This window comes from Lycorma delicatula, chromosome 1 (genome assembly GCF_047948215.1).
Source record: "Lycorma delicatula isolate Av1 chromosome 1, ASM4794821v1, whole genome shotgun sequence".
NCBI lineage: Eukaryota > Metazoa > Arthropoda > Insecta > Hemiptera > Fulgoridae > Lycorma > Lycorma delicatula.
Genome location: NC_134455.1, coordinates 60770918 through 60794390, shown reverse-complemented (window position 1 = coordinate 60794390; position 23473 = coordinate 60770918). Strand labels below are relative to the sequence as shown.

Below are 23473 nucleotides of genomic sequence, written 5' to 3'. Positions count from 1 at the left end.
TATTAAACTGTGCAACCTTGTCTAACCCCTTTTTTACTTCTCCTTAAGATATTCCGTATTTTATTACTGGTTTTTCACTTCTGTGTAAAGTTTATGTATTAATCTTCGATCACGATAGCTAATTCCGAATTTCAGAATATCTCAAACAACTTCTTCCAATAAATAATAATAATAATAGTGCATTATTGATTATTATTATTAACTTTAAAAACGTATTAATTTTTTCATTCACACTGTTTACTGTGCAACTTAGATTCTACTCTTTTAGCTTATATAAAAATCTTATTGTTTAAGGTAATTTTCTTACAAAAATAAGATTCTTTTTTAAATTTTTATTAGCAATATTTCTGTCATTTTTTTTCCCTTTGAATAGCTATAATGTAATGAAAACAAAACGAAAGGAAAATTTCTTAATTCTTTTTTTAATGTAAAGAATTATTCTTTACGCTTTTATAATTCCTACCGTTTTCTTTGGTAGTATATTGTTTTTATTTCAGCTCAAAAAGCAGTAAATAATAATAATACCGTAAGTTAAAAAGAATATTATTTGATAATAATAACAACACTACTACTTTGTTTTACAATTGTAATTACAAGTTACAATAATAACTTTTACAGTTGTAATTTGATTATTTGATTTCTTTAATAATTACGGTATTATTATATTATAATTACCTGATGCTAATAAATAAGTTTATTGTTTTAATTTTTCATTGATATTTTCTTCATACTATGCGTATTATATGAATTTTAAAATCAAGTTTTAAAACCAAGGGCAGAAAACTCATAAATATTATTTAGGGTTTATAAAGACAGATTATGTTTGTTAAAAACATATTAGTCTTATTTTGTGTTGTACTAGTATATAATTAGATAAAATGTTTCGTAATTCCTGAAAATTTTGCCGTATTAAATTTGAAAAATAAGTTGCGATATATACTATACGGTATAAAAATTGTACTTGTTCACATCATATAAGGATTTATGGGAAAAATTTATGAGAGAACAACCGCCATTTTGTACAAATGCTCCACCCTCTCTTCATCCCCACTATAATACACCAAACAACCCTCAGTTAACGCACGGGAATACAGAAGCTGTGTACCGGGGGTGGAAGGTTTTATGTTCGAGGGAGTATAAGATGCAGTGTCTCGAGGGAGTAGTCGTTGTTCAATTATCATCCTCCCCTGAGAGAGGTACTACAGCCAGTACAAGGCCTGCTACCGGATATTATGTTATAATGTCCACAATACATTCTCAAACAAGGTATTTATTATTATTATTTTCTTAGTTGAATTATTTTAGACGTTGCAATCAAAAATAAATTAACAAATTCTCTTTAACTGATTATAACAACGCGTTGAATTATCCTGTTACACGACTAACAATTAACTACTTATTTATTTCTGTCGTTACTAGATTAATACTATTTGTAATTAATAGTCTTGAAACGGACAGATTATAAAACGTTTTTAAAGTTTATTTTACATACTGAAAATAAATTACAAATTTCATAAACCGATGGCTAAAATCCAATCTCATCTGTAAAATGTTTTTTAAATGTGTATTAATTAAAAATTGATTTCTGCTAAAGATTTTACAAAAGAAAGGGTAAAAATGTTTATTACAAAAATTTTTATAAAGACTACTTTTAGTTTTTATAAAAAATAATACTAACTGTACATATGTGTACGGATATATATATGTATATAATTTGTAGTACAATATCTTAAATTTAATTTAAGCTATTACATACAGAGTGTGTCCAGAAGGCTCCTGGTAAATTTTTCAGGCGTATTCCTCTGATTAAAATAATTAAAAAATTCAATCAAATATGATCCCGGAAATACTTTGCTTTCGAGTTATGGCTAGCAAAAATTTCACTCTGATCACTTACTTCACCAGTAAAACATTGAAATTTTTTTGAGAAACATTATAGAACGAAACGGGTAACTTTATATGCGTTTGACTTAAATTTTGTATTTTCAGTGTTCTGGGTCACAAATGGTTTCTACAAAATTGTAAAGCCAAAAAAATAAAGTTGAAAAACATTTTGTTTTTAGATTTGACTAATATTTATTTTATTAAATAGTTAATTAAGAAAAAAGTGTGTAAAGAATTTAATTCTGAAAAACATTTATATAAGGTCAATTGAAATAAACAGAAACTTGAGAAATTTTACTTTTATTTTTAAAAAAATAGGATCAAAACACGGCAGAAAATGTTATTTAAAAAAAATAATTTTCTTCTTTTTTTGATATTGAAAAACAAATGGTAGAAACAGTATTGAAAAATTAGTAACAACCTATTTCAATTACTCTCAAAAAGATTTAGGGATAAATTTAATAAGAAAACTCGGTAACCGGTTGAACAGCATATTCTAAATCAGGATCGGTATGTTTCCCAGCGTCATTTATGGTATAGTAATTTTGAGTGATCAGTTAAGTTCTGTTATTTTTACATTTAAAAAAAAACTGAAACAAAAGCCTATATTACAGTTTGTTTCTACTATTTAATTTGGTATTTCTTTTCTGTTTGTATGGAATTGCCCAAGAATGAGAAAATCTGTTTTAATGATTCTCGCAGAATGATGTTACTTTAATCTAAGATTATAATTTACTCGACTAATATTTTAGATATCTACATCTTCACTCAAAATATATTTTTAATTGTAACCGTTATAATACCCATGAATATTGTAGTCAATAAATATTTCCATCCTAATATATCGCAAACTATTGAAAAGATTTTGACCATACAAAAGGGTAGACAGATCATATATATTTTTTTTTAGAGCTGTAATTAATATTTATTTGAGTTCAGAGTAAATAGTCACTGTAGACTTAAATATTGGTTTACATTTTCATAAATGTGATCCAATCAATACGTAACTTCTCTTCGGATTCATTTTCTTTAAATCCACATTTTTCAGGGGCTTTTATTTGATACCCTTCTTGATGATTTTAAACAATTTAATTTTTTGAATAGGAGTAATAAATTTAATTTTGTGAATTAGAAAAAAATCTTATATTTATAAAAAAACTATAAATCGATTAATGAACGATTGGTAATTGAAAACGAAGCTTTATATAGACAAGTAACAATAAACAAAGAAGAATTTCATAATTTAATTGAAACCTACTGATATATTTTATAATCCATTTAATAGAGAATGTTTCTTACAGGAATTTATTATATTTACGTTATTGGTAACATTGTTTATTTAATTTATATTTTATTTCATTAATCGGTTAAAATATTATGATAAAACAACATAAACGTTTACTATGACATCATACTTTTGACAGATTTTTAAGGTGCGCTCATACATGAATCCTAGGATTCCAATTGCTAGTATTGCGTAAATTATTCATAAGCGTCCGAATGTTATAATTTTTCCTCTTTACTTTGTAATAATATGTGAAAATAAACCGAATCCTGGTAAGATTAAAATATATATTTCTGATGACCAAAAAATCAACATGTAAATACTCCTGATGATGGTGTGAAGAGGTGAATAACCTCGAGAGATTTTTTATTATGCTTTTTTGGTAACAGGTGAGTCTAATCAATAATTTTTTTAATATTAATTATACCAACTGATTTTGACAATGCTTGATAAAATACTATTATTTTTCAGCTTTTACGCACGTTTCTCTTCGAGTCAGTTAGTTTTGATACTACTATTTAAACTATTTTTTTTTTAATCATTTGTGTACCGCTTGTAAAACTTTACAACCGGTAAACAAATACAAAAAAATGAGAAACCTGCGCTAGATGAAAGTAAGAAAAATAATGCAAGTAACTGCCTGAAAAGATTACTGCCAAACATGGCTAAGGGTTTCTGGAATGCGGAAATATTCATTATTCTTCGCTTCATGATTTCTCATTAATCTCCATTTCAAGATTTTCATCTTTGATTTCAGATGACAATAAATGAAAACCTGGCTTTTTACTGTAGGCTTATAATGTTACAATAATCCAATAAGCAACATCGGTAACAGAAACTGAAAATTATCTTCAAATAATTTATATACAAAGCATAAATTTACCTTTAGAAATTTTTCCATTACGGTTACGAGAAAATGTATAATGGGTTTTTAAAGAACGATTGAAATCGGTCCATTTGATAAAATGAAGGCCTAAAGTATATATATATACACGTACGAATTCAACGAAAAACCTCCTCCGTTCCACTGAAGCCGGTTAATAATCTTTTACGTGGTATTACGTTATATTTTACTCGTATATGATGTTGTGCAGAGAAACCCAACCGTGCTAATTTACTTTCTATCTCGTTCAAAATCAAAAATCATTTCGTTGTTAAACCATTTCATTAAATTTTGCGGCTAGTTTCTTGATGTTAATAATAATTATAACGTTTCATTAGTTATTTTTTGAAAACCTACATTGGTTTTTAATCATAATATAATTAATTACTTTAACATTTTCATCTTGAAATCTTAAAAAATTGTTGTACATGATTTTGTATAATTTCCATTAAATTAATCTTTGCGATTTTGAGCTTGCCTGATCTCCTTCGTTGAGATCGGATGTATTGCTGTAATCATTCTCTATTTCAGGCTATGAAAGTTAATGCTGATTAAGAAGTTCAGCTTTGATACGTCCGGGTTTTCAATATTTCCGCGTTTAATAAATAGAGAAATTTAACAATCCCTAATTTTTAACAGCTGAAAATGTAATAACATCCATTTTAGTCAGATTTTAACTAAAGATGGTTTGTATCGCAAAAATCACCCAACTTGTACTTTCTAAATGTGTGCTACCTTAAGTGGAATAGATCTATCAACGACACGTTTAAAGAAAAAAAGAATTAAATTCATAACTTCAAATTTTTTTAGGTAAAATGTTAGTTAATGTATTGTGACAAAAGAAAGACAAATTACTTTAACTAATAACCTCATACTGCTAGGCTTCTTAAATAAATACTCGTATTAGTATTGGAAAAAATTATTAGTTCTCGGAGAAGTATACAATTTTCTTATTTTTAATTATTTATTTATTTATTCATGAAGCAACATTGGTTGACGACCAACTACAGCTGTAGTTTATAGCTGAAAAATGAATTTTTTGTAGCGGGGAAAAATTCCCACCTGAACCTTAACATAGGGTTTGAACCTTAACACGCGCGCGCACACAAGCAACACACACACCCATACATATTGTTAAAAAATAAAAAATATCTGATAATGTTGACGTAGATTATTTTTCATTAAATCTTTTACGTGCTTTTGAAAAATAATAACTCAGCTTCATAACGTTGCTTCCATTTTGGAAAATTAATAGAATATGAAGGTCGTATTTTAAATGCATATTATCTTTTGTCAAACCAATTTTATTTAGCTCTATTTTATCTTTATTTCGGTTTTACCAAACTGTAATTTACTTTTTTTATAAGTAACATAGAAGCTTCTCGCATTTCCCGAAGGAAAGTTGAGCAAGTAAGCTGATTTTTCATCAACCTCAATTTAGTCCTCTACCGTAACACCATAAAACTTCTATACGCGTTAAGAATAATGACTTCTTTTTTAAACTTTCAGGAATCAACCACAGCAGCAGCAATCGTCTCAACAATTTGCTGGAATAGAAGAAGAACTGGGTGAGCTTCCCAGTTGCTTGTACGCGGCTAGAGCCGGACATCATATACCGGCCTACATCGGATTATCACTACACGGTATACTGCTTTGATTAAAAATAGAATACGATTAATTAATTTAATTAAATTAAGAGGAAATAGAAATGGTTTAAGCCGAAATATAGTCCAGTAATGATAAATAATTATATTGTATTTCACAACAGATATTCAAGAAAATATTTGATATGGTTAATTTTGTTTTGTTTAATAAGTCCACTGGTACTACTATTTTTTAAGTTGTAAGTTTTAAGTTGAGTGAAATATGAAATCGTATCTTATAATTTTACCGGCGGTCATCGACTTAAGATCAGAATTACGACTATTCAAATCATTACATGAAAGGGATTTACGGGTTAGGTTATTAGTGTTTTCCAGGCACTTAAAAAGTCCATATTTTCACGATATATTTGAATGAAAAGTTTGTCATTACTGACAAACTGACAAGTTTGTCATTAGTTTGTCATTACAAGTTTGAAGTAGGACGGCTGGGGTTGCAAATTATAAGGGTACAGCTGCGCTACGTAGTAGGTTACAGGTGCATCGATACTGAATTCTGTTATCCAGTCCATCTGTTACGATAAGCATTATAAAACTAGAAGCAAAACACCAGACTCGTTTTGAGAATGTAAAAATTTATTTACTTTAATATCTACGCAATTATAATTATTTTTTGTAACCGTAAAATTGAAATAAAACATAAAACTGAAATTGATTAAAACCGAACAGAAAATCATTTCTTCTGATTTTTAGTCGGATTATATTTTCAAATACTATTTGTAATATACTAAAGTGAACTGATGATTTTATAATAATCTTATAAAAAAATATTGTCATCCAAATAATTAATATTGTTATCAGCATCCAGCAGTGTAACAAAACAAATTGATCATATAAAAATCAGTCATTTTATTTCTTCTAAAAACAGAATCTACGATTACCTTCATTGAACGAAACAGTAATAACGGTTTCCAATTTTGGGATCAAAAATAAAATAAATCTTTCAGAGTAATTTGTAAATAAAAAACGGACCAGTGAAAAATTTAATATAAAAAATCAATAAAAAGAAAATAAAATTATAAAAATCGATTTGATTTCAATTTATTGGAGCCAAATCAAGAAATACTTTCTCAGACGTTTTGTAATCCATATGCGCCGATCTGTTTAATATCTTAGGGTTTGATCCGTTCTGACTTTGTGGTAGTAATTTTCCACAGCATTTAATACGTTTTTAAAAGCAGTTTTAAAAGACTTATTCACGCCATCATTCACACTGACATAGTTAATCGATTTTACTGAATCGATCAACTAAACCAACCCACCTAATTATTTGATCGGTATTGTAAAGACTGAACATGGTTTTATCATTTTTACTAATCTCTAGAAGACTGTCTACCACAAGTACATCATATCATTTTACGATAGTACCGTGATACTATAGTTGTTTAATCGAATTTTAAAGTTGTGTTCATGTTTCAAGTTGTTACGCTGCAAATATTTACTATTAACTTAGTCTTACTTTTAATAAATAATATACATACGTACATGTACATATATTTGAGTGGTAATTTAGTGACTTCAACAGCAATTGTAAGAGTTATGCGTCTCCTAACATACTTGTTTTACGAAATCATCCACCTATCCTGACGATTATCAGTAATAATTCAAGTAAGCTGGAATTATTTTATTTTTATTCTCTTTTCCTTAAAAAGAAAAAAAATTGAGGTTACATAACAAATCCGGTTGTTTGGGATCATAAAGTTGAATATTTCATTTTTACTTTTGCAGCTATAGGTATATTGCTGCTGCTGCTGCAGGATTGCTATAAAGAGAAAATATAACGATCGGTCTAAATTTTGGATATCCGGATTTTGGCAGATGTCGACGATTTTTAATTCAAAAACAAAACACAAAAAAAAGTTATAGTAATCTCCGGAAGATATATATATATATATTTCGTTAAGAACAGTCAACAAGCCTAATCTCTAAAAAATTCCCTGTGATTTTTAGATGCTGTCTCTGGGCGTATACCTCTCATAGAAAAAAAACCTTCAGCACCGAGTTCTGTAATATCGTCTACAAAGTCTCATTTTTAGACAACCTCTACTCAATTACAACATAATTTGCGTATACTTATTACACAACAATATAATTTAATATTTATGTAATATTTACATAAAATTATAATAAATCAAATAAAAAAACAACTGACTACTGCCGTGAACAAACATATAGACGCCGCATTTACCGAGTTCAGTAAATGAGTCACCTTTCTTAGAATCATATCAAGAAACAATATTGCTATATTGTTTGCTATGTGCTCGTAGTTTTCAAATACAGTCAGGCCAATGTAAAAATAATAATTATCCATCAGCCTACGTTATTGAATGCTCGAGTATAATTCAATTAACTAGTTGTTCTGTATTTGTTGATCCTGTAAAAAAATTTGTGCGAATTCAGTTTCTTTTTATTCGTGCTTTAATTGAGAAAAGGTAGTCACGTTTTATAATCGATTGTGTATTTTTAGTGTTTTATAATTATGAGTAAACTTAAGTTTACAGTAAAAATTTAAACAAAAATAAAACGCAGGCCCGGGAAATACTAAATAGTGAGTATAAGTTTCAAGAATAGTGTGTATGAGAAACAAGAAGGTGATCGACTTCCAAAGTCAAATAAAGAAGATAAACACCTGATTCATATTAAAAAACGTGAAAAAAGAACAGCAGCTGCGTGCAGGATGTTGCGATCCGAAGTCCAAAGAGTGAAAAAGAGAAAAAGCGGTTACTAAAAAAATTAACCGAAAATCCGGCCGGGACTTCTTTTTCTATTCCAATAAATACAAGTACCATGAAAAGCCTGCAACGCTGCTAGATGACTTTGAAAAGTGAATGGTAAGACGGACTATAAAAGAAGTTTACGAAATTCATAAACAACTTCCGACGGTGAAAAAGATAATGTTAGCGCTTAAAGATGCGTTTGGTTTTTCAGTAAAAGGTACGAGTTCAAGAAAATAATAAAAGAATTGGGCTTTAGGTGGAGAAAAACAGAAAATAACAAGAAGGTTCTCGCTGAGTGACATTTAGATTTAAGCCTATTCAGTCGTAAAAATTTAGAACTGAAAATAGGCCGATAATGTACCTCAACGAGTTATATATACCCTTCTCATACTACAAATAAATCGTGTGTAGTGATTCAGGTGACGGACTGAAAGTTCCTATTTCAAAAGACAGCAGACTTATTATTGTGCATCTCGGAGGAGAAATGTTTATATAAGAAGAAACTTCTTAATAACTTTGCAAGCAAGTTTAAAAAGTGGCGATTACCGAGGTCAAATGAAAGGATGTTTACTTAAATGAACAGAAGAAATATTAATTCCAAACCTTCCCGATAATTCTGCGGTAATGTCTGACAACGCAACCCATCATAATGACGTTTTAGAAAAATCACCAATTTCCAACTCAAGAAAAGAAGATATGATAAGGTGCTTGCAGAAACATTATTTCCTCATTCTTCCTCGATACTGAAATCATAGTTGTATGAATTGGTAACAGCAAACAGGAAAAGTTTACTGTCTACTGTTTACTGTAATATTTTATATATATATATATATATATATATATATATATATATAAAACTATCCGGCCCGTCTAGCTAAAATCTGGACCCTTGGGGCTCAGGCCATCCCAGGCAAATCCGGTAGCCAACTCAGGGGCTCTTCGGAGCCAAGGGACCTACCCTATGGCCGCAGAGCTCGCTTCACTCGCCGTTCCCCATTTTCCCGGGCGACCGGCGCCCTGGATACCCGCAGAGTTTGCTTCGGTTGCCATTTCCAATTTTCCAGCGAGATCGGCGCCCTGGACACCGGCAGAGCTTGCTTTGGTCATCATTTCCATCTACCCAGAGGGTTCCACCCTCTCGAACCCGCACTGTACGTTATCCTCATTGTGAGAATAATACTGATAAATAATAATTATAATATTCAGGTTTATAGAAACCTGAAAAAAGAAACTAAATTAAAAAAGATAGAATAATATTAACTTCTTTCTTCTTTCTTTTTCCTGTTTAGCCTCCGGAAATTACCGTTCACGTATTACTTCAGAGGATAAATGAGGATGATATGTATGAGTGTAAGTGAAGTGTAGTCTTGTAAAGTCTCAGTTCCATCCTGAGATGGGTGATTTGGTGGTTGGGTGAAACCCAACCACCAGTATCAAGAACACTAGTATCCACGATCTAGTATTCAAACCCTTATAAAAATAACTACTTTTATTAGGACTTTAACGCTGGAACTCTCGACTTCCAAATCGGCTGATTTGAGAGTCATAAAGTGCACACACCTTTGACAACTAAAAATTCATAATTTATTTCTTCGCCATCGTAGCAGAAATATAATAATAAAGTAAAAGGACTGTTTTATTTTTTCTTTAATGAAAATTTTTAATTCACAATTTCACCCTCCTTGGGGACGAAGAAATAATGAATAATTTTAATATTTTAACCCTCAAGTAAGCCAGGGCCCCGTTCGATAGCTTAAAATCTTCCCTGGGATAGCTTAAAATCTTATGAATGTATCCTGCAAATTTGAGAGTAATCAGTCGGTCGGTTTTCGCGTGATGCGATAACAAACAAAATTTTTATAAATAAAATTTTTATATATATACACACACACATTTCCGAATAACCGTGATCTATTAGATTGAGAGTTTACCTTATGCATGCAAAAGTTAGTCTTCAACCTTAAAAACAAATATCCCGTTTGAATTTTTAAAATAGGACGATTGTTTGCAAAGATGTAGTGCACTGTTAGTTGGCGGACGCAGTGTGCACAAACGGGTGTATCTGTTTGCGTATCAGATATACATGAGCGAGCCTAGTGTGCCCTATTCGCAAACGGCAAATAATAACCTCCTCTTGTCGGTTATTTTTGCATGAGAAGCTTCACGCTGACACAGTATTCTTGATCGGATGAAGTTTATTGTTAATATTAGCATCCCGCATTCTTTGTCACTCATCCTGAACCACCCTCTTTAGAAAACAGACAAGATCGTTCGAAATTACGCGATGTGAAAGGAGGCTAGAAACAAGCCTCCTTTGCCTCACCATCAGCGTGCTCATTGTCTGAAATCCCAATAAGACTGGGAATCCAACAGAATCTCACATTGTTGTAGCAGGTGATTCATTTGTGAAATAACATACTGAATCTCACAGACGATAGGGTGTCTGGAGTAATAGCCTGAAAGGCACTCACAGAATCTGAGCGTACAAGAACATGTCGAAATTTTGGATTAATTATAAGTAAGGCCTTATAATGGCATAAAGCTCCGCAACGAAAATACTGGTGATGCCGGGAAGGCCAAACATGTATGTTCTGTTGCCAACCATAAAAGTACAACCAACAGAATTAATGTTTCTAGAGCCGTCCGTATACATTTCCAAAAATTGTGTTCTGTGATCTTATATTAACATCGAATACATCTTACGCAGGCCCATTCGATGTTAGGTAATGATGCAAATATTATGTTAAAAGGATAGTAGAACGATTCGAAGTGCAGCTGTCGGTGCCTTGGCTCCAAGCATCAAGATTGGTGGCACCAACTGTACTTTGCTTAATTAAGAGGTTATAGATCAGAAGTACTATGGTCGTTTAAAACCAATCTAATAAGTCCATTCAAAGCTTGGGTTAAAGTTGTTATTATTACTATTTTAATAGTTAATTTCTGGTACATAATGTTATACAACCTGCAAAAAATTGTATTTCAACTATCGTTTAACGCAACAGAAAGCTAAAAGTTCCTTCTCAAATCTAAGAAATAATACATTTTGATCGCTATAAATCCTTTTGAGATTTAAAAACAAATACCTCGGAATAATAAAAATGTTTTTTACCGATGTTTATTTTTATAAAAATCGCATAGAAAGGAAGTTACTGTAAAACAAAAGTCTGCTACATTTGAATGTAGGAAGTAACTTCAAACAAATCAATGTTACATTTATAATACTCTAAATATGAGGAGCCCCGTTTAATTTTCTTACAACTTTGACGTTTCGGCAACAGCAATTAAATAAATCCTATTTAAAATAAACCCTTCATAACTATACTAAAAATAATAAACATGTTCTGTTATAATTGATTACAGAAGATGGGCCAGAATCCGGAGGTGGCAACGACGAGGTGTTCTATACGGCCGGGGGAGGCGGAGGTGGAAGCCCGTACAGAGTACAGAGACAAGCGGCCAACATCCGAGAAAGGAAACGGATGTTGAGGTCAGACCCTCAAGGCAGAAGGACAGGGCAGGAGCGAGACCGGCCGCCTGTCAAAATGTAAGGCCCCCAAACAGCGAAGGAACCGACCCCTATCAACCCCACACAAACAGCGAAGGAACAAACATAAACTAATTTTACAGACGCGCGTTAATAATGCTTACTAACATTTACTCTTTGAAATTTTGGATTTATTATAATTATACTAAAATAATTTAAATTAAAAAAGTAACTAAATAAACAAAGGCTAATGTAGCGGTTTGTTTTAGAATGTTGAAGGAATACAATTATAAAGCTGACTAAGCGTGCACTGTGTTCAGTTCAGCGTTCGAAACTGATTAAACTGATTCTTTGAAATTATACGAAAAATATTATCTTTTTTTTTTATAACAAAAAAATGTATAGTATTTAGACCGAATATACAAATTATTTATTCCATAATAGAAATGTAAGAAATAAGTAATACAATAAATTTAGTAAAAAAATAAAAGTATATAACAAACTAATCAAAAATAAAAATTGTTCAAACACAAGAAAAATAGGTATTAAACACTGTATTTTCCGACTCTAGAATCCTGAGCAAATTCTACGCTTAGAAATAACCTGGAAAAATTTATGCTATTTAGAAAAACCATTTTCAATATATAAATTATACTTCTATTGTAGTTAATAACATTTAAACCAGAGTATTGTTTTAGTTAAAAGTTTTAAAAAATCCTCGCATAAAAAATCTTTTAATCGATAATGTGACAGCGAAAACTACAATTATGTATTAAACAAATCTAATAGACATCTATCATGAAAAGAAGTAATACATATTTGTAACGACAGACAGATTTTTGTTGGTCTACTCATACATTTAACCACATTAAAATTAAAAAAAAACCTGTTCAATCAAATGTAACATAATTAAGATAGAGCCGTTGAGTCCCAATAATCACTTATTAAAATCAATGTTATGATTGTTTTTAACTGCTGCCTGCAATTTTTCTCATTCGTACTTTATGACTATTTTCTCTGAATTTTGTATAGTGATACGTCCGCTATAAAGACATAATCCTATATTCCACATTACAGGTAAGGTTTATAAACGATTTTTTTTAAAGGTTTTAGAGGAAATAGTTCAAAAGATTTATGTAATCATTCAAAATGACCTGTTTGAAAATTGCCTAGATACTTATTTAATTGAAGACATTAAAAGATAAGGCAATAAAATATTTCTAAAGTACGTATGGGAGCGCCGCCCCGTTTTGGTAACAACAGTTTGCACTTTTCTTACTCAAATGCCAGTTTAGTAATAGGAAAAAAACAAAAAACCTAACAAACAATCTCAATCTATTCGGTTTTTAACAACTTTGCCTAATGAATTGTATATACGCAACATTTTAAATTTTTCGCAGTTAGGGTATTATTATCCTGTTTAAACAGAAAGATATACTTACATTTACCAATATTTTAGACCGTGAAGAAGTGTTCGGCAAGTTGTTTGTTTACACTGGTAGATAGCAGCACAAGCTAAGAAGTCTGCTGTGAAACGTTTTCAGTCCATCGATTATTAGTTCTGATTGTTGATTACCCTTAAATAAACAGTTAGAAACAAAAAACAAATGAAATTGAATCAAATACACCGGAAAGCGATCTGTTTAAATAATGTTTAATTTACTAGTTAATTTTTATTACCAGAAATTCAATTCTGTAGAATCGCCGGTGAAGCAGATGAACGAGCCACACCCATTCAGTAATTTATTCGGTATTCATAACGAATCTACGAAATCGTCTCAGGCAGATTTGTGATCTTATTCATCTTACAAATTAGAGATCCGCGAATACTCTTTCATGATTACGTTTTAAAAATCTTAAAATATCTTTACTCGATTCAAAATTTGCCTGTTTGGAATATTGCGAAATCTAAAGACGTAAAATTTTCAAAGTTTTAGTATTGAAAGTAAATTATCAAAAGTAATTTAATTTTTTTTGTAGCAACTATGTAAAACAGTACAATTATGATATCTTAAGACATAAATGTCTCATTGTTCACATAATACTCATTTCCTTTAACAAAATATTTAATTTACATTTACCTTCTTTTTAAGGTGAATCGTAAATAATTTTAATTATATTTATTATTATTAACGATTCTTTTTCTGTATTACAAAATAATTTTCATTTTCAACTAGTATTTATAGATAAAATAAGTTATTACTTCGTGTGGGGTTTACTGAATACATATTACACTTTTTTCTTTTTTTTATAAATGAAGACTGCTAGTCTACGAAAAAAATTGTCATACCACCATTACAGACACAATTTGTGTTTTAGATTTATGAATTACAATTATTAGACGAAACAGATATCTGTAAATATTTATCCGAAATCACTTAAGGTCTGTTTAAAATAATACGGTTTTGTTTTCTTCTATTTAGAAATTTTAATTAATAGCCTAAATATAGGCATGAAGTATTTTATGAAGTTCCTTCGCTGTTTGTTAAATAATGGGGCCGAAATTTTATATTAGGTAGTAAATGATCGAGTATAAAATAACTAATTAAAAATGTATTCACTTATTTGTGATCGTTTCATACCAGTCATTGAGAGTTTTTCTAGATTTCAAATCGTTTTAGTTTTTATTCTATATTGTCAAAATTAAATTATCCCTGCATTTGACACAGTCAGGTAGAAAAATTTATACATTACAATACGATAAAAGATTCCCGACCGGAAAATTTGTTTTAAATGTATTAAATTTTAACAGTAGTTTATTTGAGCAATTAATTGATAACTTTAGCGGCAATAATTATCAAACGACAATCATGTCATTTGATAGTTATTTGTTGAAATAATTATCAAATGTCGATTTTTAATCGACGTAGAAGAAATAAGGTTCATGTGTAGCAGAAATACGGCTCATGATTGAATTTGTTCATGCGGTCTATGTAAATTTAAAAGCTGAAATATATGATTTATGACTTACTATTAGTTATAAGTTTTATTTCATTACACGTTAAACGTATATTTGATAATAACAAACTGTACACCTAGCGTTGTATTAGTGAAAAACATGTAAATTTCATGGGATCTCCGTTATGTCGGATTTTACCAAAGAATTAATCATAAACTAACGTTTTCATGAATATAACTGCTCCGCTTAAGTTTTAATCAAATATGTTAAAATTTATTCAATTTATTTTTATTTTATTGTTAGAGTAGATATCTATATATTACAATATAATATTGTAATATATATTACAATATTATATAGTATACCACATACTTATAATACTGGTATAATATATTGGAACGAAGACGTCTACGAACAAATTTTTGCCGATATCGCGGCGTATCGGCCTCCAGCTTAAAAAATTATCATTAATAAATGCAAAATTAAGCTTATGCAATTGATTCTACTTAAAAAAGAATCATTTTTAATTCAGTGGTTGACAGATAACGAAGAAAATTCTTATCTGTAACGTTGTTTGTTATAAGAAAAAAACAATCAGAAAAAGGAAACTCAATGACAGCAATCTTAGTAGCCACGATCTAGCGTTAATGAATTATATTGTGTGTCAGGTTAGAGAAAGAATTTTAAATATTCTGCCTCTTATCACAGAGTGATTTTCTAAAGGACAGAGGATATATAAATTTGACTACATAAATTAGAAAGACCACCATTTATTTTGGGAATTTTTTAAAAGAAAATTCCGCATTCGATCTTAAAAGAAATTGTAAACGATATAAAGCTATTAATTTATTGAGAACTATGTAATTACAAAGATTATTAATATGGATCAGTAGGAAGAATTCTAATACATTGTAACATACTTGATATATTAACTGAAAGCCGAATAAGACAATTTGATTATTTTTTTTTTTTCCTCTGATAACTCGTACAAAGAAAAAAGCAAACCAGAAAAATAATTTTTTGTCAGGTTTTACATTCATTCTTGACATTTCAAACTGTAGATAGATAAATTACTTATTTTCAATAAATTTAAGCATTTTAAAATTTGGGAATAATGTATGATTGTATGTTAAGCCTTATCGACTATTTGTATACAGAAGTATTAAGATAAAACACTTAAAAAATAAATATTCATTACATTTAAATTTCTAATTTTTTTGGAAATACTACTACGTTAACTATATACTATTTAACTCGAAAGCAGTAGTTATGGTGATTACGTAATACTGTGTCAATACGGTTTCCGACTGACTTCTGTTGGACACTATAACATTCATAATCTTGAAGAGTACTACGAAGAAAATAATATAGCAAATTATGTCTGCACATCTTTGTAAAAGCCGTAAATTACAAAATTCAGTAAAACAGAATGTAATAAAAACCTTGTAGTAATAAAAACCTTGTATTAAGCGAGGGATCTGATATTTTTATTTTTAGTCAGTAAGTCGAGTCGGTCACAATGTGAAGACATATCCATTAATCTGCGGTCTGCAATGGAGCTTATTGTTTTATCTCAAGTCGATTCCGTTGTATTCTGAATTTTAATCGTGCATTTCCGAGGGAAGAGGTAAAACTACCTCTTCCTCGCAAGCGATCCTTTCTTTAGAGCAGTAATCAACAAGTGTTAGAAACATTCGATAGTTCTGCACTGCTACTGACCGTGTGAGTCATATCAACCGAATATTTGTTTTAGGTTAAGAACAAAGATCACAAAAAAATAAATAAATAATAGTACAAATTAATCTTGATTTTGTTTAAGAATTAACCTTAAATTGTACCAGTAGAAGAATGTTTTCCCTTCAAAAACTTGTGGAGTGAGAAAAGAAAACAGAATTATTAACATCTCTTAAACGAGATGGTTAAGTAAAACACTATCAGTTGTAAAATAACAGTGGTAGTATTTTAAAAACATTTAGATAATGTCTAGAATTCAGAAATAGTAAATTTATCGGCAATTTATATTACATATAAGGAATAAGTTCCTTATTTTCTTAACTACATAATTACACTATTAAAGTCGTTGTTTTTTTAATGAAATACTCTATTTTCAAAAATGATATTATATATGCAAATTTAAATTCTTAATACTTATTAATAGGTAGTGTGGTCAAAGATGGTAGTACGACCTCACGTTTTAATGTAAACTAATTGGAAACTAACTTGAAAAAAAAGAAATTCTCACCACTGTTAGGGTAACTTGTGGATAAACTGAATATAGTGATGCAAATTTTATTTGGTGTTTTAATGGCAGTTACACTCAAGTATTCTTAAATGTAAATTTTAATTACTTTCTTAATTATTCGGTTACTTTTCTTAATTACTCAATTTATTCATATTTGGAAGTAAGTAGCTCTGTGATAGTGAGATTGAAGTATGTCACTGTTGTGGTTTCAGCAGCATCAACTCGGCATTTGATGAACTGCGGGGACACGTACCTACATTTCCATACGAGAAGCGTTTAAGCAAGATAGACACCTTAAGATTAGCTATAGCGTACATCGCATTATTACGGGAAGTGTTAGCTGCCGACTGCGATCCGCTCACATATGTCGAAAAATGCTTACGAGGAGACAGAAGTACAGAACGAGCTGAATGGAACACATCAGGTAATTTACACTATATCTGAATATGGGATTGACCAACTTGGCCCGTATGTTACACGTATACCATCTGCTGACTGTCATAAGGGAGCCATTTGGCAGACTGTTCTCGGGGTGCCTAAGCTGGGGTGTCTTTCCGACCCGTTGGAAGATTGCCTTGGTAAGAGTGCTCTTAAAACCTGGAAAGCATCCGAGTGGGTCAGCAGTTATCGGCCCATCAGCCTCTTTCCGGTTCTCGGTAAGTTAATGGAAAGGCTGCTTGTAGAACGGCTCCATAAAAGCATTGAGATGAACGGTTTTCTAAATCGAGGCCAATATGGCTTCATGAAAGGGGTTGGAACCAAGGATCGGGTATTAAATACTCTTGTCGAGGTGGAAAGCGCCGACTGTAAGTATGTTTTGGATATTTTTATTGACATAGAAGCAGCATTTCCTTCCGTGTGTTGGAATTCTGTCCTCTATGAGTCGGAACGCCGCAATGTTCCAGAAGTCCTGCAGGCCGTTGTGCGTGACTATTTATTTAACCGCACGGCTCTGTAAAGATGCACGCCTAGTTGTGGGAAAGTCCGTGACCAGGGGAAGCCCGCAGGGTTCCGTTCTTTCTCGGTCCTCTGTTGTGGAGCCTGGTCTTTGACGGATTTCTGGGATTGGCATTCCCCGAAGGAGTCAAGAGGTCACGGCCCAGGCTTTCACCGATGATTGCCCACTTTTAGTTCGTGGCAATTCACGACCGCAGCTGGAAGAAAGAGCGTAAGTAGCCTTCTCAGCTGCAGAGGGCGGGGTTGGAAAGTCAAAATTTAAAGATTTCTGTGCCCAAGACGAAGTATATGCTTCTGAAGGGCGCAGAAAAATTATCATTCACTCGAAACTCCCATATTAAATATAAAGGCTGTGAAATCAGCCGTGTAAAAGTTCATAAGTACCTAGGTGTTTTGTTTGATGAGAAGTTGCTGTTTACAGTGGCAAACAAATTAATCCAAACACAGTAATTTTAACAGAAAATTTTATTTTTAGAAGAAAAAATGTCAAATCTACTCAACCTTCGAAAAGGTACAACAATAGAGAATGAACCGAAAAAAAAGTCTACTGATCTTTTTAAATATGTCATCATCTGCTGCCAAGGATTAAGTTCTAGACCAGTTCCGTCCATCATAACCTCAGTCATCCAATCTTTCGCCCTCTTCTTGGAATGTAGTCCATTGCATATTTAGGTAACCTACTATCTTCTGATCTGAGCATGAGAATCATTTCATTGTTAACTGACCACTTGTGTTTCTTATATATATATATATAATCAGTAAAAGAGTTCTTCACTTTGCCACATATTTTGACATCATCAGAACATTTGATTTTCGATTTTGTACCTTTCCCATTGCTATTAATAAACATGATATTTAAAGTAGATCTAAATTGGATACCTGAAGTCGTTAAAACAGTCGCTGGATATTTCACCATTCACTTTAACCTTTAAATCTATCAGACAAATACGATTGGATCGATCACAGTATAGCACTCTTTACACTAACAGGATGTAATGAGGAACGGTATAAAAAGCTTTGCTAAAGTCAAAGTAGAATAAATCAACCCGTTTACGGTTTTCAGCCTCCAGCACAAGTATGTGCAAAACTTGGAACTGTAGGGTAGATGATTACATATCTTCCCTTAGAAACGAATACAGTGCATACATCATTTCGATCATGAAAACAAGTTAAGTAATTAATACAGAGTAAACATAAATTATTAAGCGCATTTTTGGGGTTAATAAAAAGTGAATAAAGCAATGCAGCACGAGTTGATTTTTTCAAATAATAGTGTAGTTATAAGAGTTACTAATGATCTTGAATGAAAACCCCAACACGATGTAACGACAGGGGGAATCGTTAGTTAATCAGTGATTACCGTGTAGGAGAAAGCAACGTGGTTTAACGAAACCAGATATGTTATTAAGTTTGTAGACTTTTTTTTAGAGTACGGCCGTGATCCTCCTAATAAAGACTCCGCTAAACGTTGGTATCAGCAGAATAAGGATACAGGAAATGTAGTACACAAAAAAAGGAAGTGGCAGACTTCCCCTCTCCGAGGAAGTTGTGAATAAAGAAACTTTTTAGAGAAGTCCTGCTAAATCGAGTCGTTTAAGTTTAGAACTAGAAAACCGTAATCGATAATTGTGAAGGTTTTACACAAGCAGCTACAACTTCACGGTATGAAATTCAGTCGGTGCATGCTGTTGAAGATGTCGATAAACCACGCCGTTACACTTTTGCCGTGGACATTCTTGATAAAGTAAACGAAGATAATGCATTTTTAGAAAAAGTAATCTTCTCTGTCTAAGCTACCTTCCGTGTTTCTGGTCACGTTAACCGTAATAATTGTAGGATTTGGGGTTAGGATTTGGGATAGGTAGGATTTGGGGATTTTTAAGCGAGAACACTTATACCGTTCAACAAACACACACAACGTGACAACCCGAAAATGTTTGGTGTGAGTTGACTGGTTATGAAGTGACTGAACTATTCTTATTAGTCGAGCCAACGGTTACTAACGCTAGTTATATAGATATGTTACGAGTATGCAGTAATTTGAACATCGGCAACCCAAAATTTACTTCCAACAAGATGGCGTATCACCACACCGGGATTTAAATGTTAGGAACTACCTACATGAACAATTCCTCAAGTTGGATTGGCCGTGATGAACCAAATCCCTGGTCACCTCGATCCGCTGATGTTACGTCACTAGATTTTTCTCTTTGGGAGTTTGTCGAAGAGATGGTGCATGCAACGAAGGTTGTCAACATCAGTGAACTAAATAAAGAATCCAAGATATAATTAAAGGAATATCTCTAGATCTTTGTAATGTTTGGCGTGAAATTGCATATCATCTAAACCTTTAACACTCCATAAAAGGTGCTTATGTGGAACTCGTTTGGAGTTAATAAGTGTTTGGAATGCCCTGTTCACCAATAAAACATGCATGTAAGTATATTGCTTTGTTTTTTGTTTTTTTTTATCAACACCTAAAATTCATGATCATTCTATATAATTGATCGCCATTCTTCTCTTCTACAAAATCTTCTGAATTTTAATTACAAAAACTAAAAAAAAAATATATCTCAGTAGTTTAACATGTCTAATGGATCTATAAAATCAGATTATAATAAAATGAAAAACTTCGCCACGTTTGCGTTTTCCTTTAAAGCCCGTCTTAAAAAAGAAAACTCTTATTTCCTTCGCTCGCAGTCCAATTTATAATTATGTTTTCTTTAGTAAATAAACACGACAATCTGCAATTTAAAATCTGTTTCATTCAGTTGTATATTAGTGTGCACCTTAACGTAGTTAAAATTATAAATAAATATTCTATTCTCAAAATAATAATAAAATAAAAAACAGAAGTAGTTAAGAGGTTATAATTAAAAATATAAATATGTGAAATAATTTTAAATTAAATTTATAAAAAAAATACAATTAAATGTGTACAAAAGAAGCAATAATTCAGAATTTAGAGAACGTCAGTGAAAATTATTTAAGCACATATATACACGCTGAATGAAGTACAGAAAATATGGTATTTTTTAAATTTAATTTTAATAAATATTATTTAAAAGCTGATAGGAGAGTAAAATTATTTCGGTTAAATAAAATATTTTGTTTAATTTAAATAAATGGTGAAAATAATTTTTTAAACGGATCAGTACAAATACGGATATTAAAAAAACTGATGTGAACATCACATGACTTCCTTGTTACACATGTGTAAATTACATTTACACATTTTTTTTTACATGAAAAGTTCATAAAATTTTATTTCATTACAAACATCTGATATTATTTATTCCTTTTTTGTTATTACTGAATTATTATTATTCACTATAATTTTTTTTTTTATGATCAGATAATAATTATTAATACATTTAAATTAAAAAAAAAAGAGTTAAAAATAAAAAAGGAGATAAAGTCTGATTTGAACCGATGTACCTTCCCCTAAGATCCAAATATTTCATTAAAATTTTATTTGGCTATAACTCTGAAAACCGATGAAAATAAGTACCACTTATAATACATCGTTGAGAAGCTCTCAACGATGAGAGCTCTCATCGTTGAATTCTGATGAGGGCTTATTACTGGAGTTAAGAAAATGTCCAAACTTCAACTTTTTTTGGATTTTGGGCTTTTTTGGACATTTTTGGTTCAGTCGATTGCAATCAAAAGGGGAGGTGCACAACTAGATGTTACAGCAGTCCTAAATCCAAAATGTCAACATCCTACGGCTAATCGTTTTTGAGTTATGCGACATACATACATAATACGTACAGACGTCACGCCAAAACTAGTCTAATGGATTCAGGGATGTCAAAATGGATATTTCCGTTGAAATCGGGAAACAAAAATTTTTCGTTATCACAATACTTCCTTTACTTCATACAAGTAAATAAAAATGGTAACAGAAGCACAATAAAGAAGTCCTTTATCATGATGAAATGTTGGATTGAGTAACATGCAAACGGTTCTCTTATCTAGTTTGATAGAGTTGGATTTCTTACATACATATAGATTTTTAGCAACTCTATTGTTTTATCAAAGATATTTCAGCAAGAATTTCATTCACGTTTGCAATAAATAATAACATCTAGAATTCTAATTTTCTCATCATATACTGAAAAATTAAGGGGAAATAGAAAAGTCAACAAGCAAAAATACTGACTGCGTTCGCTAAAAGGGTAACCGCCACTTACTATTCAAAAAGTGATCATAAAAATATGAATGCTAACATTACTAAAATTTGCAGTTGTTTTTTAATAAAATATAACTGATCTTAAAAATAATTAGGCCTGTATTTGTTTTTTTACAGATTTGACAGCTCGACTATCTTGGATTAATTGGGAAAATCTTGGTGTAAATCCAAACAGACGAAGTGTATTAACCTCTTTGGCTTTAACTACTGACACGATGAACTAATCTACTCATATTAAATAACGAAAAATACTTTTACTTTGTTATTACTTAATGTTACCATTAAATTTGTAATATATGTATTTATCTACGTATGTAATTAATATGTGTATATGTATGAATATGTATTAATACAAATAAATGTTATGGTTTTAAAAATAATGTCCATACTTCAAATGAAAATTTATTTAAGTCTTGGTTGGTGAATGAATTTGGAAGCCTAAATAATAATAAATCTGTAATATTAGTTTAATATGTCGATTTTCTCCCTCCATGACTCATGAGACCTTGCCGATGGTGAGGGGGCTTGAGTGCTCAGTGATACAGAGTAGCTGGACCAAAGGTACAACCATATCGGACATGTATCTGTTGAGAGCCAGACTAAGGAATGATTCCTGAAAGAGGGCAGCAGCTCTTTCAGTAGTTGTTAAGGGTGTGGGTCAGGACGACTTAAATGGCCATATCAAAATCACTCAATCCTCTGACTACTGCGCAGCTGAAAACAGTGGAAGACTACAGCTGCTTTTTTTCCAAGAACTGTAGCTCTCTGCATTTTCATATAACAAAGATGGAGGCGGCTTCCTTGGTAAAACATTCCGGAGGTAAACTAGTCCTCCGTTCAGATCTCCGGGTGGGAATTACTAAGGAAGCGGTCACCAGAAAATTAAAAAATAACATTCTATGAGTCGGAGCGTGGAATGTTAGAAGTCTAGAAACGTTTGGTGGGTTAGAAATTCAAAGAAGGAAATGGATAGGATAAATGTAGATGTAGTAGAATTAACGAGGATCAATGGGAAGCGGGAAACGACTTTTGGTCAGGTGATTTTTTTGGTCAGCTTCAAATAATGGGCAGGCAGGAGTAGTTTCGTAATGAACAGGAAGATAGGGAAGACAGTAGAGTATTTCAAAATGCATAGCGATAGAATCATTATGATAAGGATGAAAACATAACCTAAACTGACGATTGTTAATGTCTATATGCATACAAGCGCCCATGATGATGATCACGTAGAGTGTGTATACGAAGAAATTGATGAAGTAATTAAAT

The 23473-nt window shown here is 31.3% G+C and overlaps 1 protein-coding gene across 4 annotated transcripts; it reads left to right on the top strand.

Annotated features, from left to right (window-relative positions):
• The first annotated feature begins 1148 nt into the window (after window positions 1-1148).
• Window positions 1149-22545, top strand: LOC142318113 (helix-loop-helix protein 13-like). 4 transcript variants are annotated; one of them, XM_075354652.1, is made up of 5 exons: window positions 1149-1266; window positions 5562-5695; window positions 11791-11917; window positions 17271-17479; window positions 22325-22545. In XM_075354652.1, the coding sequence occupies exons 1-5, from the start codon at window positions 1241-1243 to the stop codon at window positions 22429-22431; spliced, it is 603 nt and encodes a 200-aa protein (XP_075210767.1). In that variant the 5' UTR covers window positions 1149-1240; the 3' UTR covers window positions 22432-22545. The 4 variants fall into 4 exon arrangements, with proteins under 4 accessions (XP_075210767.1, XP_075210766.1, XP_075210765.1 ...); XM_075354651.1 differs by having other exon boundaries at window positions 17268-17479; XM_075354650.1 differs by having other exon boundaries at window positions 11791-11974.
• Window positions 22546-23473: the final 928 nt, after the last annotated feature.